Source organism: Chionomys nivalis, chromosome 9 (assembly GCF_950005125.1).
Source record: "Chionomys nivalis chromosome 9, mChiNiv1.1, whole genome shotgun sequence".
Classification (NCBI taxonomy): Eukaryota; Metazoa; Chordata; class Mammalia; order Rodentia; family Cricetidae; genus Chionomys; species Chionomys nivalis.
This window is the reverse complement of record NC_080094.1, coordinates 27,619,940-27,636,661: the sequence shown is the minus strand read 5'-3', so window position 1 is coordinate 27,636,661 and position 16,722 is coordinate 27,619,940. Positions and strand designations below refer to the sequence as shown.

The following is a 16,722-nucleotide window of genomic DNA, read 5'->3' as shown; positions in this document are numbered from 1 at the left end:
TGACCAAAAAACAACTCAGAATATTAATGTGTATGTGTGTATATATATGTGATATATATATATATCAGGCCCCTATGCTATATATGTTTATAATAATATTCATATGCATTCACAAATAACCACACTCTCTTCACACATAAAATACATTCACTTCTTAAAACACCACTGTGTCACATATGAACCTTTACAAATGTGTCCTATTATGATTAAAAACACCCCAATAAGAGTCCTACCAATAGTGGGGTGAGTGCCTGAACCGAACTTCCCCTCTAATCAGATGGGTGGATACCACAACTAACATCATAGAGCCTTCATCCAGCAACTAACAGAACAAGATGCAGAGATCCACAACCAACCACCACGCCAAGTTCCAGAAATCCCATTGAAGAGAGGGAGGAGGTAATACATGAGCAAGGGAGGGAAAGATCATGAGGGAGTGTTGGGAGCTGTGAACCCCCAGTTCCTGAAACAACTCGTTTTCCCCTGATCTGAGTGCCTACAGCTGCTCTGAGCAGGAGACCTCAGGAGTTCCTGATGGCAGGAGAGTGGTTTCTGGTGGGTTTGGCTGGGGCGTGGCTATCCCTATATAAGCTGCCCCTGAACACAATAAAGGGGGCATTCTTGGTGCATTCTTGGTGCATTCTGGCATCAAGGATGACCTGTCTTCCTCTGTCTGTGCATCTTTGTGTGTTTCAATCTCCAACCCCTTGCCCGCTTCACGAACTGTACGGTGGTGCCTAGAGCACAGACAGGTGTGGTATGCCGCAATACTTGCACTGTCTCTGAGACCCCTGGCAGGAGGACCAGGATCTATCCCTGGTGCATGAGCTAGCTTATTGGAGCCCATTCCCTATGGTGGCAGGCCGTGCTCAGCCTTAACGTGGGGGATGGGGGTTCGGTCTGCCACAACTTAATGTGTCAGACTTTGTTGACTTCACATGGGAGCCCTTACCAATTGACAGAAGTGGATGAGGGTGGGAAGGAGGAGTAGGAGGAAGGGAGAACAGTGGATGAAAAGTAAAATAAAATAAAAAACAAAATAGAAAGAGAAAGTGGTGCCTGTGGCAGACTGACCTTTGCCCACCCTGGTGCAAGCATTTCCCATGGGCAATCTAGTCTCGTGTACCTGCTCATGGGAGTGCTTCCAGGTTGCTCTGCATGCCTGACTGCTTTTGCTCAGCATGCTCCCCAGTCAGGTTCTGCTCTACCCCCACACTGGCTCTAACTAATCAGATTTGTTAGGTGTATTTACTTTCAGCTCTGCTAGGTCTCATAGTCATTCAGGTCCAGCGCTAGGACCTGCTTTAGTGCAACAACCGTGACACCTGCAAACATCACTATATATCCTAAAATTCTCATACACACCAGCTACCAGAACAGTGACTCTACCTGCTGCTCCATCAAGATCATCATACTTATGACGATCTTCTGAGAATTATATGGAGGTAAATTATTTGATAACTTTAAATTTAGTCTGATTAATAAATAAATAAAAATGTTTACAATTTGTAAACCATTTCTATGCCAATGGCAGGTAATATTACTATGCAGGTGATTAAAAGTCTTCACTTCTCTGCTATATATGGAATGCCAAAAGAGATAGAGAATTTAGATTGGATGAATGCATTTTTAAGTATAATTGTTATTATTCTAGTAATTTGTATCTATATCAGATATAAATTTATATCAGACACGAAACATGTGACAAAAACGACATGCGTGAAAAAAGCGGCCCGCATGCCAGTAGCAACACATGCAGCAGAAATGGCAAGCGTGCTGGATATGGCAAGCGTGCTGGATATGGCACTCATGCCGGATACGACACGCATGACAAAACCACATGTGTGACAAAAAACGACACGTGTGACAGATACGACTCTTTTGTCAAAGAATTTTTCACCATCTAATGAGATCATCATGTGAATTTTTTCCCCAGTATCCCCTCTAAGGGAGTACCCACAATCACTCAACACTCTCCACCAGGTCTCACCATCTTCCAGTAGTGCCACACTGAACACCAGACCTTTCTCAGAAACTTTTGGAGAATGTTAAGACAAAACCCAGAGTTTTCATTGAGTCCTTGAGCAGGACATGTTTTGAGTATTCAGCTCAATTCATTATATATCTGTTCCACTCTATTCTAGAGACTGTGCTGTGTACCAGATACAAGCATTACAAATAAATGCAGGCTGTACGTTCCATGTAGTCACCTTCTGTGATGGATAGTCATGGCTGTCAACTTGACCACGCCTGGAATTAACTAAAAGTCAAATAGCTGGGCACACCTGTGAGGAATTTTTTTTCTTTATTAAGTCATTTGAAGTGGTCCACCCACTTGGGGCAGAAAGGGTTAAAGAAATGCAGTCTTAGAGGCTCCTAAACAATGAACAATGTAGCACTTCAGAAAGACCCAATTGCTGGGGCAGTATGGCCATGCTAGTCACAAAATAAGGAAGGATGAAGGTAGAAATTGTGTTTACTGCAGCTCCAAGAAGCAGTAATACAAGTAGTAAATATAATAGAACTATCTACTTCTCTTTGAACTTTACAGAATAATGAAGAATTTCATGGTTATGTTCCTGAATAACTCAATAATAGCAGAATGTTTGTTTTCTACCTTTGTCCTGTGTTCCTAATTTTAAAATGTTTTCATTGTAATGTGTGAGATATCTTGACTAGTGGTCTCTAATCATGTGCTCATTTGGAGTAGGATGGATACAATGTTAAAATAGGTGTGTGAGGATCTGGAATCAGCACAGGAAAATGGAAGACATTACCAGGTACCTGGGGATGAGTTCAGGCTCCAATTATGACAGAAATGAGAGCACACCTGGACTCACATAGAAATTAACCTCTGTGGTTGTAAGACATACAGGCACTTACGTCATCCCTACCTGCGTCTCGAGCTTCCGGCTTCTTCCTTGAGATGGAAGCATCTGCAATTTTAACAGAACCGCTGATAACTTTGTAATGCCCAAGAGGACTGAATAATGAGCCTGGCTGATCTTGGCAAAAATGTGTTGCCTTTAAATTTGGGATGTTAGGAGAATATAACCATTCAAACTAATACTATTAAATACACGAGTTGGGTGCCTGCCTCTCGTGAATTTATGTTCTCAGCAAGTTAAATGGTCAGGTCTTGGAATACATCTTTACCCAAGATTGTTAGTACAAACTCATGTTTGTAAAGATTTGTTTCTGGCAAGGTACACAGTACATAAACATCATGAATAACCCAAAAGTAATTGCAGCAGTTGTTGTCTTTCAGTGTATTTTATGTGTTGCGTATTTGTGGTCCATGTGAGAAAGGAAATACATGTGTACATATGTCTGAGGGTTTGTTGAGGCCAAAGATTGATACTAGGCATCTTGTATTTTCCCTCTCTACCTTACTTTTTGAGACACACTATTTCCCTGAATCTGGGGCTCCCTGATTCTCTAGACTTCCTAGCTCGTCAGCTCTGAGGATCCATCACCTCTGCCTTCCCAAGCACTGGGGTGGAAGATTCACACAACCACACCCAACTTTTCTGTGGGTGCTGGGGTTACAAACCTAGGTACCTATGCTCACAAAATAGGCATGGTACTGACATTTCCATTTCCCTTCAATGTGTCTAATAGTCACTGTCTCGCTTAGTTATGAGAAGTGTGTGATTAAAAACTTGCTTTCTGAGTCTAGATAGAAAACTGGCTAGGGCAGGTCTTGCTGGCCCTAATGTGTAGGTAGCAGAAACACTGATGTACAGGTCTGTGAAATCTATAAAAAAAAGCACAGCTAGGAATCATAATTTCTTCCAAGGATGAGCGGCCTTTCAAGGCATGAAGGCCTGGAGTGCTTATGCCTGCCCAACAGTAGAATCAGCCTTGGTGCTTTGAAACGCAAGTCATTTTCCAGAGCTAGGTAGGGAAACATCATCAGTATTATTTCAAAGGTCCTCAATGTGCACCCATGTTTGGGAAGCCATGGTAGAAATTTGAAGGATGTGGTATCACATGTCTTTAGTGAGTTTGAGGTCAGTCTGGTCTACAGGGTGAGTTACCAGACAAACAGGCTATGTGGAGAGATCCTGTCAAATAGAAAAAAGAAAAGAAAGAAATGAAGGATGGAAGGAAGGAGGGAGAAAAGAAGGGAGAGAAGAAGGGAGGGAGGGAGGAAGGGAGAACGACAAAACCATGGTAGAAATTTTGTGCCAGAAGATTTACTGTGAAGCAAAGGAAGAAGCTTAAATGCTTAAGAATTTTCAGTTTTCACACAAATTGATTGTGAAGACCTACATTAACATTTGAATCTGTGATTATCTCCACGGATGTTTCTGGTGTTAGTTGGAGTTCTGTACCGAGGTTTATTGGAAGGACAGGGGAAGAAGAGCTGAATACAGTAGAGAAAACGTTTAGACTTGTGCAAGTCAGACACTTACAAAGAAGAGGAAACTCAGGTTGGGGACCATTTTTATTGGTGTCTGTTGCTATAATAAATACTGTGACCGGGAGGGGAGAAGCAGGGATGGGAGCAGAGAAAAATGTAGAGCTCAATAAAATCAATATAAATCAATGAATAAATACTATGACCAAAAGCAACTTGGGAGAGGGGGAGGTTTGTTTGGCATGTAGATCCCTGGTCGCAGTTCATTGAGGGAAGAAGCCAAAGCAGAAGTTCGAGGCAGAAACCTGGAGGAAGCAACTGAAGCAGAAGCTAAGAAGGAGTGCTGCTCACTGATTTGCTACTCCTGGCTAGCTCAGTCTGCCCTCTGGTATACTTCAAGACCTTTCCTTTGGGCCTCCCCATTTAATCAATAAAAAGTCCCAGTCTTGCTCACAGGATAGTCTTGTGAAGGCATTTTCTCAGCTGAGATTCCCTGCTCCAGCTTGTGTCAAGTTGACAACAAAACAAAACAAAAAAACAAACAAAAAACCAAGCAAGCAGGACGTAGAGTAAGAGTGTCCGGCCGTACTGAAACTTCAGGAAGGTTTTGAGGATGCCACTGTGGCGTCCATGGGGAAAGCTATACATTAGGAGGGTGCTGTATCAAGGACAAAAATGAGGCCTGGAACCCTTTCCTGGGCCTATCCTTTGCTGAAACAGCCAAGGGGAGGCACCGTGAAGCTAGCAGTTCTGTAGCTGGAGGTTGTCAACCCTCCACAATCCAGGCAGCAATTTTTCTGAGTGACTCACCTCCATGGCCACCCATCTTTATCTATCTTAATACTCCCAAACCTGCCTTATAGAGGTAGTTGAATTAAAAAAGGAGGGCCTTAATCTGACCCCACCAAGATTAGACTTGAGAGCCTCCAGGAACAATTCAGGGTGTGTTGTAAAGCTTCGTTTAAAAAGAATCATGGAAAAAGCATGGTTGTGATATGCAAGTGTTTTCTCCAGAGCAGGTCAACACTGAGTGAATAAATACCAGCAAGGCTGTGATCCATCTGCCACCCAGATGTCTTCAGGGATGGGCTAGTTAGGAAGGCAGGTGAAACGTGGGTGCCCATTGAGGTGGTCATATAATTTGTGTTAGGCACTGTGATATGCTCCATGTTCAGAGAAGAAGATCCACTCACTAGAGATATGACACACACAACAAATATGACACACCATACGCACAGCACACCTGACACGCATGACAAACATGACATGCCAAAAGCAAGACAAATATGACACACATGACAAACACATGACAAACAGGACACTCACAGCAAGTGCATGACAGACATGAAACACACGGCAAATGTGTCACACATGACGAATATGGCACGAGTGACAACCACATGTCAAATGTGACATGTATCAACAATATAAGATGCGTGACACACATGACACACATGATAAATGTGACATGCCAAACGCAATCCAAGTAACAGTTCTTGTAGTACTGAACACTAGATGGAATAGAAGACACTTCCAAATAAGTTATGTAGTTATTTTTCTGTATCATGAATGCAACTGTACAGTGTCTTCAAGAACAGCATCATATCACCTATTTCTAATGGTCTACTAATGAAAATAGATAGTGGATGTATTGGGTCTTTGGAATTTCTGTGGTATCCCATCCCCCACCCCAGAAATGTTCAGTGTTATTCCCCAACATGTAGAGATTAGTGATAATGTGTCATAGAATGAAAACAGCTTTACATTTGCACTATTAAAATTTATTTCAGTAGGTTTCCCAAAGACGTTCCTTCAGAAAGGGCAGGATTGAATGATATTCATGGATCCTGTAACGAACGCATTTTCTTTAGAAAGTAAAAGACCGATTTCTCCTTTTGATCACTAAAACAAAAGAGTTTGGGGGACATTATGAGTTCAACTTGAAAGTTATAGGACTTTGTCCAAGATGATCAACCTGCGAGCTCAGAAATGGGTAGGACCTGGGAAGTAAGTTATAGTGCAGAAATAACTGGAATATATTAGAGAGTGAACAAGCAGAGAATATGCAGAAGGGATGAAGAAGTGGGATGAAGATGCCCATGGTGTGGATGATTCAGAGGATGACCCAGTTCTGAGGGCAAGTAAGAGTAGTGTGAAGCAGAAAGAAGCATAGAGGCTAGCAACAGTACAAAGACGGGAGAGGAAGCATTGAGTGGGAGCCAGTAAAATACCCCAGACAAGATAGGAGAGAACAGTAAAAGGTCACCAGAATCCCAGGTTTTTCTCACTGTCTACTCCACACTCACTTCAGCTCCATATCCAGCCTTGGATCCAAGTCCAAGGCTAAGAAGACCATGACTTGCCTGCTCCATGTCCCCACTGCCCCTTACTCTAGCTCTCACATAAACCTTAAAATGATACTGACAGACACTTATACAGAATTCCCATTGGTGGGTGTTACCATCATATCAAACTATTTGGAAGCTTTCATCTCGGGCATGCTAAAGCTGGCCAAGCAACAGGTGGGATCATTTGAAGTCCTCCAAATCTTCACAGTCAGTCCCTGACAGTAACTCCACATCAGGGTCTTCCAACATGGACTCTGCATCATCAGCCTCTCAGGGCTCAGCAGCAGTGTGAAGAGCCCTCTAAGAGACAATGAATAGTACAAACCTACTACAAGGGGCTTTAAGGGCACGGTCTCTGATGTGGAATTCATTCAGTTCTTACACTGACTGTAGGTTTAGTTTAGAAGCATCTGGAGCAGTAGCACACAGCCTTACCTCTCAGTCATTCACACTTTATTTCCGTGGAACCTATGGCCATTTCTGCTACAACCCTTTCTTTCAACTGAGAAACTATAAATGTCATTTTTTTGTATAAAAATGTTGATAAGAAACACATTATTGTACCTTTCCGGTGCCCAAACAAAGATATTTTAAAGCTCTTTTTCTACATTCCTATAATTATCTTTGAAAACCAGCTATTAATTGTCCATACAGATTATGTCATGCACAACTACATTCAGGTTCTACAAAGTTCACCATTCACCACTCTTAGAAATGATTTTTCCCCTTATGAGCTCCTATTTACTGCTCAGCCTTTGCTTACTTTTGAAAATATTTGTGTTAAATAAGGATCTATCCAGCTGTGTCCAGATTTATGGCTTTCACCCTGACATGGACCTGGAGTACTAATTGATTCCCCAGAATGATGAAGTGCTCTGATGTTCCCTGTATCTGAGGGTAAATATGCTTGATGAAGTTCAGCAGTAAAATCTCTTAAGGACACATTTCTCAGGTCAGAATCCAGAGTGACATAACAAATTAGTGTGCTGCTTGGCTGATTGTAATATTTATTCAAGGTTCAGTTCAGATGACCAGCTATGCTTCACATATGCCTTTTTTTTCTTTTAATAGCTTTACAAAGTTGACAGAGGAACCTTCATTCTGTTTGCATGGGGATCTCGGAGCATCTCTAGTGACAACTTTAGAGAAATGTTGTCACTTCCTTCTAAAAGTGAAGCTTTGGAAATTTCCTAGAGATTCCCTTCTGACTTTGAGCAAGATAAATCCTTAAATATATCTGAACACTAAGCTGTGGGTTTCATACTCCCCAGATTAATGTATTATCAAGAGTGAAAAGAAGTGACAAAGACACTCCTCGAAGGGTAAGTTTCCTCATGGTCAATCTTGGAAGAACATTAAAATTTAGACTAACAGGACTTCATACTACTTCACGCACTCATTTTCTCACCATGTCTGGAAAAGTAACCAAACATGCTCAAAGGTTGCCCTTGCTAACAGTGACAAATATACAAAAGTGCCCTGCTATGTGATGAGTGCAGAGATCTTTTCTACTTTTAAGAAAAGGTGAAATCAGTTAAGACCAGTCAAGTTCCTCCAGCTACATCAGTTTCCCCTTTGTTTAACCATGTGTTTCCAAGGTCTAATTATCATTGCTGGCCCAAGCATTGCAATAACTCAGAGGAAGCACATGCTAATTAATCTAGATATTCACCAAAGATGGTCTGAAAATGCTGAGGAGACTTTTATCAAAACTTACATGCAACCCTGTAAGATGGAATTAACAGAGCTAACTGGGTTATGATGCTCATCAGAGGGCTCTGACAAAATCATTGATCACATAGATAGATTATGTCATTATCAAGAGATACTGAGAGGGTGGTGGTGTTGATACTTGAAGAACTATGTCACTGGGTACCTGTGGTTTTGGAGGCCATATATTGCTTTGGCCCCTCTTTGTATTACCTGTTATCTGCTTCTAGACCACAATGTTGATAGTTTTATTTATTTGTTTACTTGTTTATCATGTTAACTCCCACTTCTAAAACCCAGAACAATAGATAAAGCAAATCCTTCCTTAAGTTTCTTCATTATGGCATTTTTCTGGGAGGGATCCAAAAAAATATGTCATAATCAAGCATTCTCACAACTATTTAAGGGAGTCCCATTTCTATATGGAAAACTGGAATTGATAGAAATCCTGAAATCATTCCTGAATCCGTAGGGAAAGTTCATAATCTCTCATACTCCGTCAGTCACTTTGTGCTTTGCCATAGTCATATCTGCGATTCCTTTTCTAACTGAAAATATGTTGGACATAGGTAAGTGCCACACTGAAAACATCATCCCTTCAATAGTGAGACTTAATGAGCAGTTTTTACAAGGTTTTCTTTTCAGTTTGAAACATTCCTGTATTTGAAGTACCCAAATTCCTCTTATCCGGTGAAGGAAGATTTCTGGATGAGTTGTGGAAATCTATTCTCTGTGGGTTGTGGATTGTGTCTGGGACTCAGTGGAATATCAGTGATCTGCCTGCAGACTTTACAGAGTGAACAAGTACCTCTTCCTCCTGGGGCTACTGTCAGCAGGATTCAGTTACTGCACTGCTGATATTATCCCTAAGAAGAGTGAACATGAGAGCAATCAACCTCACAGCATGGCCAGACATCAGGTAATATCTTGAAGGAGCTATGGGCTGTGTTCCTGCCACCTCGCTCCCGGCCACCTGGCTAGCTTATGCCCCGAAATAACAACACACAAACTGTATTCATTTAAACAGTGCTTGGCCCATTAGTTCCAGCCTCTTAATGACTAATTCTTACATCTTGCCTACCCCATATTTAGTAATCTGTGTAGCACCAGTCTAATCGGGAAAGATTCAGCATGTCTGACCTGGCGACTTGCTTCAAGGCATCTGCCCTGGAGATCAGAGACATGGCATCTCTCTCACTTCCTCCCAGCATTCTGTTCTGTTTACTCCACCTACCTAATTTTCTGTCCTATTAAAGGGCCAAGGCAGTTTCTTTATTTAACCAATGAAATCAACACAAAACAGAAAACTCCCACATCATTAATATAGTAAATAGAAAAACTAAATGGTTTTCAGTCTACCTAAATGTGAATACAAAACACTAGGCCTCTGCTAGTGTCAGCTAACTATCCCTACGCAGCCAAAGCTGCTGAGATGAACACTTGCCTACACACAAACTCTACTGAGATATTCATCCGACCAACACACACACACAGACACACACACCACCATCACCACCACGACCAACAACAACAATACAACAACAGCAAGAAACAAACACATACACAGACAAATAGTGAGATAGAAAAAGATCAATTCAGAGGCAGAGAGAAAGAGAGGGATATAACGTGCATCCTTGAAATTAAGGCTGTGTGACAAGACACCTGTGCTAATCAAGAGAATGACAATCACTTTGATCTGCTCATAGTTCTGTGAACAAGCATTTCCCTGATATCTATCTGAACCAAACATACTGAATGTTTTACTATGGTAGGTGTTGTAGGAGAGCTTCTGTTCTGACCTAATATGGGTTATTTAGGAATGTCACTCATTTTTCCAGACTACTCAAGATCTCAACTTTCAGTGATACTTAGAGCATCCCTGGGTGGTCTTCCTAGTTTGGCAGTCCAGATGATAGTTGTCTAGAAGAGGGACAATATTTACTTTCAGTTCACCACCCAATTCCCATAGAGTGGGAAAATTAATTGAACAGAAAACATAGCCCCCAGGTATGGTACTCTCAAGAACAGGAATATTAGCCAAAGGATTTTGAGACCAAGTGCTAATCACAGAGAAATAGTGACATAGATTAAAATAGAAAACAGAAAGCAAAAAACTAAATTCTGATACATATTTTCTTTCAACAGGGCAGTGTTACATATGTTTATGTGGATACCATTATAAATCAACACCTGTGCCTTAATAGTTCAAGTGAATAAAAGTAAATGCTGTAGTCAAGGGGAGTATGGTCTGGGTTTCTTCCACATAGTTGTGGTTGCAATAGCATGTGGACTACCAGATTCTGGAACAGGTATTTAAAATGGCTTGTGTTCCTGCTATCCACATGCAATAACACATCCCGAGGCTAAGGGAAATCAGATAGCCAAAGAAGTAAGAGATGTCTTGATATCAATCTGAGTAGGTCATGATAAGAGGGGGTAACTAACTGAGCACAGATGTCCATGGAAGACATGAGGTATCTAACAATTGATACATTGATATGTTTCTGGGTGGTCATACAGACACTATTTAGCACTTCAATATGGGAAAGTTGAATTCAGGGCCCAATTTCTGTGAAAATTTTGTGTCAGACTCTCTTCTCTTGAAAAATGAGGTGGGATCCCTAATTAAACTATACATCAAGATAAGCACAGATTCAACTCTTGACAACCTATGTTCTCTTGAATGGGATTTACTTTTCTACATCCCAATAATGCAAGATAAAAAAGGAAACACATGATACATTCTTCCTTTTGTTGTGTATGGATGAAGTCTTTGGATGGAGGTTTCACTTTCCCTGAGGTGCACTGTCACAGAATGAGGGACATGAACTCCAAATATTCAGAGTGGGACCCCATTATGTCATCTTCACTTTTCGGGGAAAAGCACTCAAGGCAGGTTCCTCATATTTGCTTGTTATGAAAGGGATTTGACTGTGTTGTTTCAGTGGCCAGACAGAGATGGATTCAAAATTTTTGTCCTAAGCTATATGTGGAAGAATGACAGGGAAAGGCTAAGAGGATATATATTTATTACAGTGACTTCCATTTAGAGACAAAATTGTGCCCCTCTTCTATAGAAGTATGGCCACATAAAAAGCCAATCATTAAAATGCCACCCTAGCTCATTGTGGTTTGATGTAGTGGGAGTTTTTATGGAGCAAGAGTCTACTTGTGATTTCAAGAGAGATTCAAAATGATATCTCCACATAAAACCTTTTGCTACACCAGAACAGAGAAGGACTGTAATCACCTGTCACCTATCTCCTCCTTGCAATCACATCAGCAAGGATTATATGGCTTTGTGTGAGTTTTGTAAGGCTCTGGATTATCTCACCCTTTGTTGGACTCTTGGTAGTGTTTTACTAAGGAATAATTAATGTAAATGCATAGGCACAAAAATAAATACACACATTTAGTCTCTGAATTTAGAGGTATTTAAACATTTTCCTGATAGAAATAGAATACATTCCTCATCATATAAGAATTATTTCTGAATCTGGACAGAGAATGAGCAAATTTCAATAGGTAACTTGTGCTTTTAATGGTAGATCATGTCTATTCTTGGTAGCTATGCCATATACCTTAATACCTAAAACTGTTTTATGAGAGTAGCTTAGGTTCAGTTGCAGCAATATTGCCCCCTTTTCCCTCATCCCTCGGCAAATGGCCACTGTGTCTGTATAACTGACTTCCACTCCCTTCCTTTATTTAATTTTATTTGCGTTCTCAATAATTCAATGACTGCAGGCTTTGTACTGCTCTTTATATGTGTATTTAACTCCCAATAACAACTTTCCCAACACACCACTCTACATATCCTGAGTGGTGGGGCCACTTATCAGGAGCTTGTGAGAATTTTGATGAGCAATGAATGAACAACTATAAGGGAATACTGAAAAAGACCATTTGCATAGGAAATTGAAAAGACCAATGGGAAGCTGCTAGGTTATGAGAGCCTAGCCCAAGCAGCCTAATCTACTGTGAAACTTCCAGAACACAAGATCATCAGTGAGAATGATGAGTGACAATCAGAGAGGTGTGAGAGCTACACAGCACTGCTTGACAGGAACTTACATTCTGTTACATTTGGAATTTGTCAGGGACATCTGGTTCTCCAGTTGTTCAACATAAACCTCAAAATGGCAGATTTTTCGCTGCAAAAGAGGAGAGTAGGCTAATTAGTGTTGATTAACACTAAGAGGATAATGCTATCCATCTGTCAGAAGGCATATGTGTACATCGTAGGCTCAGAGGATTTCATGTCTCCTTGTCAAAATGGCCCTTTAAGGAGCAGCTCATAACTCATATATAAAGGTCATGAAATGGGGATTGATTCAGTAAACTGTGCCTCCTCCACATCATTGCTGACGTGGGACAGCAATGATGAATATGGGGCTGGATACACAGAAAGTTTTGCAGACTACCTGGCAGAGAATGGCAGCATGATGAAGAATTGAAGTGATATGCAGAACCACTCTATCTCAAGAACACTTATTTTACAGGAAATCTTTGCATTGCTTGCAATAGAGAAGCACTGAAGGGCTAGCTTCCATTCAGGGTGATCTGAATAGGAGCGCAGTTTGTGATTGTATATAAATTTTCCAATAAAGGGAACCTGAGGCTTTTTAGGCCTGTCTAAGAATAAACATAACCAAAGCATTCAGGATATCCTCTGAGTACCTAATTTACACTTTGACCCCGAAAGCAACTCAGAATTTTAATGTACATATATATCAGGCCCCTATGCTATGTATGTTTGTAAGAATCCTCATATGCATTCACAAATAACCACGCTCTCTTCACACATACAAATACATTCACTTCTTGAAACACCACTGTGTCACATATGAACCTTTACAAATGTGTCCTAGTATGAATAAAAGCATCCCAATAACCCAGTGCACATATATACATGTGCATACACACACACCTTTAATGTATTCACACACCTGAACATTTGTAAGCATGAACTGACATATACTTTCACAAACTAAAATTATTGTAAACCCTCCTGCATGTATAATAGGTCTAGGATATACACCATGTCCATACCTGAAGCGGATAATGTAAAGGACAGGAGGCAAAGAAAGACTTGGACTTCAAACATATGCTTTCGCCTAGGATCACATGGAAGAGATATTTTGTTCCATCTTCTTCATGCTACAGGGAGAAAAGATGATTCACTTTAAACACTAGACTGACCTTCACATGCAGCTCTTTTACATCACAGTGTCGTGGGTTTGGTGAGGATTCTTCAATGCCTGAATTCAAGACCTGCCATGAATATCATCCATGTACCACCGAAATAGAAGTGACTGCAACTAGCTCTTATATTTTCTTCTGAACAAGCCTCAAAATTGTTTAATATTGCTAATAAACGAGATAGGACATAGAATGCAGAATTTTCTAAGTGATGTGTTTGGTCTATAGGACAATTCTAACTCTAAGTTGCAGCAGAAAGGTTAAGAAGGAGAAATCCTGGTACACTAAGTGAAGTAGTGATGTTCTTGAGTAAAGTATACCTGGATCACATTCAAAACAAACGATCATTTCCTACCTTTGATCCAGGTCCATCACTATGTGGACAGGAGGACATGGGATGCTTGACTAAAAGAATGTTTCAATTACGAAAATAATGAACTTCTATTGTCAACAACGTCAGTGTGATTGTTAATAGGAATATCTTTTATTGTGAAACTCTCCAATGTGTCTTATATTTTTAATTAGAGAAATTTACCTCTTTTTTTTCTACAGAGAATCTCAGACACAATTTGGCAAAACTGTGCAGAAGTAAAGGTGGTAGCAGATGAGGATTTTAGAACTCTATGAACACAGGTGAATCTCATGCTTCCTCTAGAATTAGCTTTCACTTGACTGAAATGAGACTCATCCCTAAAGGTGTGAACTCGTCTAAGATTCTCTTGTAGTTTACGAACAGTCACAATATCTGAATGAAGGAATTTTTGTAGCAATTTGTTTTTATATATTTTTCAGGATTACAGAGATGCTAGTCAGTCATGGTAAGGAAAGTCTGCAAGAACCTTGGAGCTAACAGGTGGTAGGCAACAGAGAATAGGGAATAGAAGGATGGGTCAAAGAATACATGGTGAGAAAAACATGTCTCTACTGATCTCTTTGGTCAAGTTGGCCCCTCCACTGACCACTCACTGATACTTGTTAATGACAGCATGTTTAAGACTAATCTATTGATTAGGTCACAGCAATCTCCTCATGATCCAATCAACTCCGGAAAAGTACACACATAAACATACAGGAAGGTTTTCTTAATAATCACTTATCTATTGCTCAGATAAAATATTTAAAAATGTAAATGACCCATTAGACCTAACCTTCCTTTACCTGGAGAATTAGAGTTGCAACAGAATAAGGTAGATGGATGGAGACTGGGAAATAAGGGGTATCTAGATGCTTGGTGTGAAAGACACAAAGAATGCAAAAAAAGTTATTTTTTTAAGAGGTGAAATTAAAAATTCTGGGAAAATTACACTAAAATGTCTGTTATATATACATGACCTTGAGAGAACAAAGATGCTGATGTCAACCCAGTAAAATGTAATATTGAAGTGTAGTGATGGATTGACAGAAAGTCTCTGGGCTACAGATTTGACTGCTCTTAATGTCCTCCATAGATAGAATAATAATTAAATGAAAGACATAAAATCAATCATGTACGGAATGGAGTTGTGATAGTGATTTTGTCCATTCTATGATCATCTAATTATATATATCCAAGGTTCTTGGATATTGATAGCAGGAATCTGATTTGTAGACTCTTTCAGGATGTGCCTGAGACATTTAGTAAGGAACACACATGCCCCTACCTACAGCATGTCTCCAAGGTTTAAAACAGCCTAATAGAGGCTATTGGACTTGGGGAAACTCAATCTATAAAAGCTTCCAGAAAACAGCAAATCTTAGAACAAGGCTTAATGTGAAACAGTGGCCTAGGGATACTGCCGTTATGTCCACTTCAGATCACTGGTGGCAAATCACATTGAAGTACATTCAGGATTGGAGCAGCAGGAATAAATCAATGCTGGACTAAGAAGACATATATGGTCCTCTAAGTTACAAATTCAGGCTCCTTCACTTCAAGGTCACATACCTGGAATTTTGTATCTTTCACTTCCACAACAACATCCTGATACAAGTCATCGCTGTTTTCATTGTATTTGCTGACAGCATATTGCAGTGCCTCTGGGGCCCCAATTTTCTGTACACTGAATATTTCTGTGTCATTCTGCAGAGTGTGAACCAACATAGGGCTCAGGCTCAGGTTCAGAGCCACCATGAGAGTGGTCAGCATGAGTAGTGGAGCATGGAGTAGAGCAGCCATGATTTTCGTAGAATTGGAATTATATCCAAGCTTGATTTCTTGCTGATGTGAGCCTGGACAAGACAGTGAGTACAGCCTGGAAGTGATCTTCCCTTTTATAGGGAACTCTTTTCCTTCCTAGCTCCTTGCCAGTACCCAATGCTCTTTCTAACTTACCCCGCCCTTTCCTGTTCCTCTCCCCACATTTTAGCTGTTTACATACTGCCTCAACTGTAGCTCAGGTCTGGCTCCTCTCCAGTTCCTTTCTGGTTGACAGCAGTAGCATGTTCCTCAACTCTTCATCAGCTCTGTATTACCTGTTATTCTCAATCTCTCACAACTCCAGTCTATCACTTAATACCAGCTTTCTACAAAAATACTATCCATCAGCTTCAGTGCTCTTCTAAGTTAGTCATTTTGGGTACTCTGGGTATTACTGGTCTTTAGCCTACAAAGATCTCTAACTTTCTAGGTGAAATCTTAGTGTCCCTGAAGATCCTTCTCTTAGTAGTCCTATAAGTGCAGATTCATCTGGAGTCACAATTCGGTATTACTCATGAAAAGACAGCATTTCTGGGAATCAGGGACATTCGGTCCTGCTTTTTAAGGGGAACCTTACCTTGGGAAAATTTCTGATATATCCTTCAGTGTGGCGAGTGTCAGGTTGTTTACTTCCATGAATCATTAGCAAGAGTTACTACCTCAGTAAAGGAAGTGATTTTGAGGCTCTTTGCTGGCTTATTCTTTGTCTTGCTCAGGTAAGATTTTAAAAATAGAACTCAGGACATTCTGTTCAATGATTGGTGTATAGTTCACCTGGGATGAGTCATACATGGATAAAGCAACAGAAATGTAGAGATGGTCCAGTGATTATGAGCACTTGATGGTTTTCCCAAAGAATTGAGGTCAGGTGCTGTTGTAATAAGAGCAGCAGTGCTGCGTCCCCGGCACCCGGCCGCCCGCAT

The 16,722-nt window shown here is 40.6% G+C and overlaps 1 protein-coding gene across 1 annotated transcript; it reads right to left on the bottom strand.

The window, feature by feature from the left end:
- Window positions 1–2,890: 2,890 nt before the first annotated feature.
- Window positions 2,891–15,778, bottom strand: LOC130881531 (cystatin-S-like). The gene is made up of 4 exons (XM_057781141.1): window positions 15,548–15,778; window positions 13,474–13,581; window positions 12,496–12,575; window positions 2,891–2,936 (listed from the first exon to the last, which is right to left on the bottom strand). Exons 1-4 carry the CDS (start codon window positions 15,776–15,778, stop codon window positions 2,891–2,893), a joined length of 465 nt encoding a protein of 154 aa, XP_057637124.1.
- Between the last annotated feature and the right edge of the window lie 944 nt (window positions 15,779–16,722).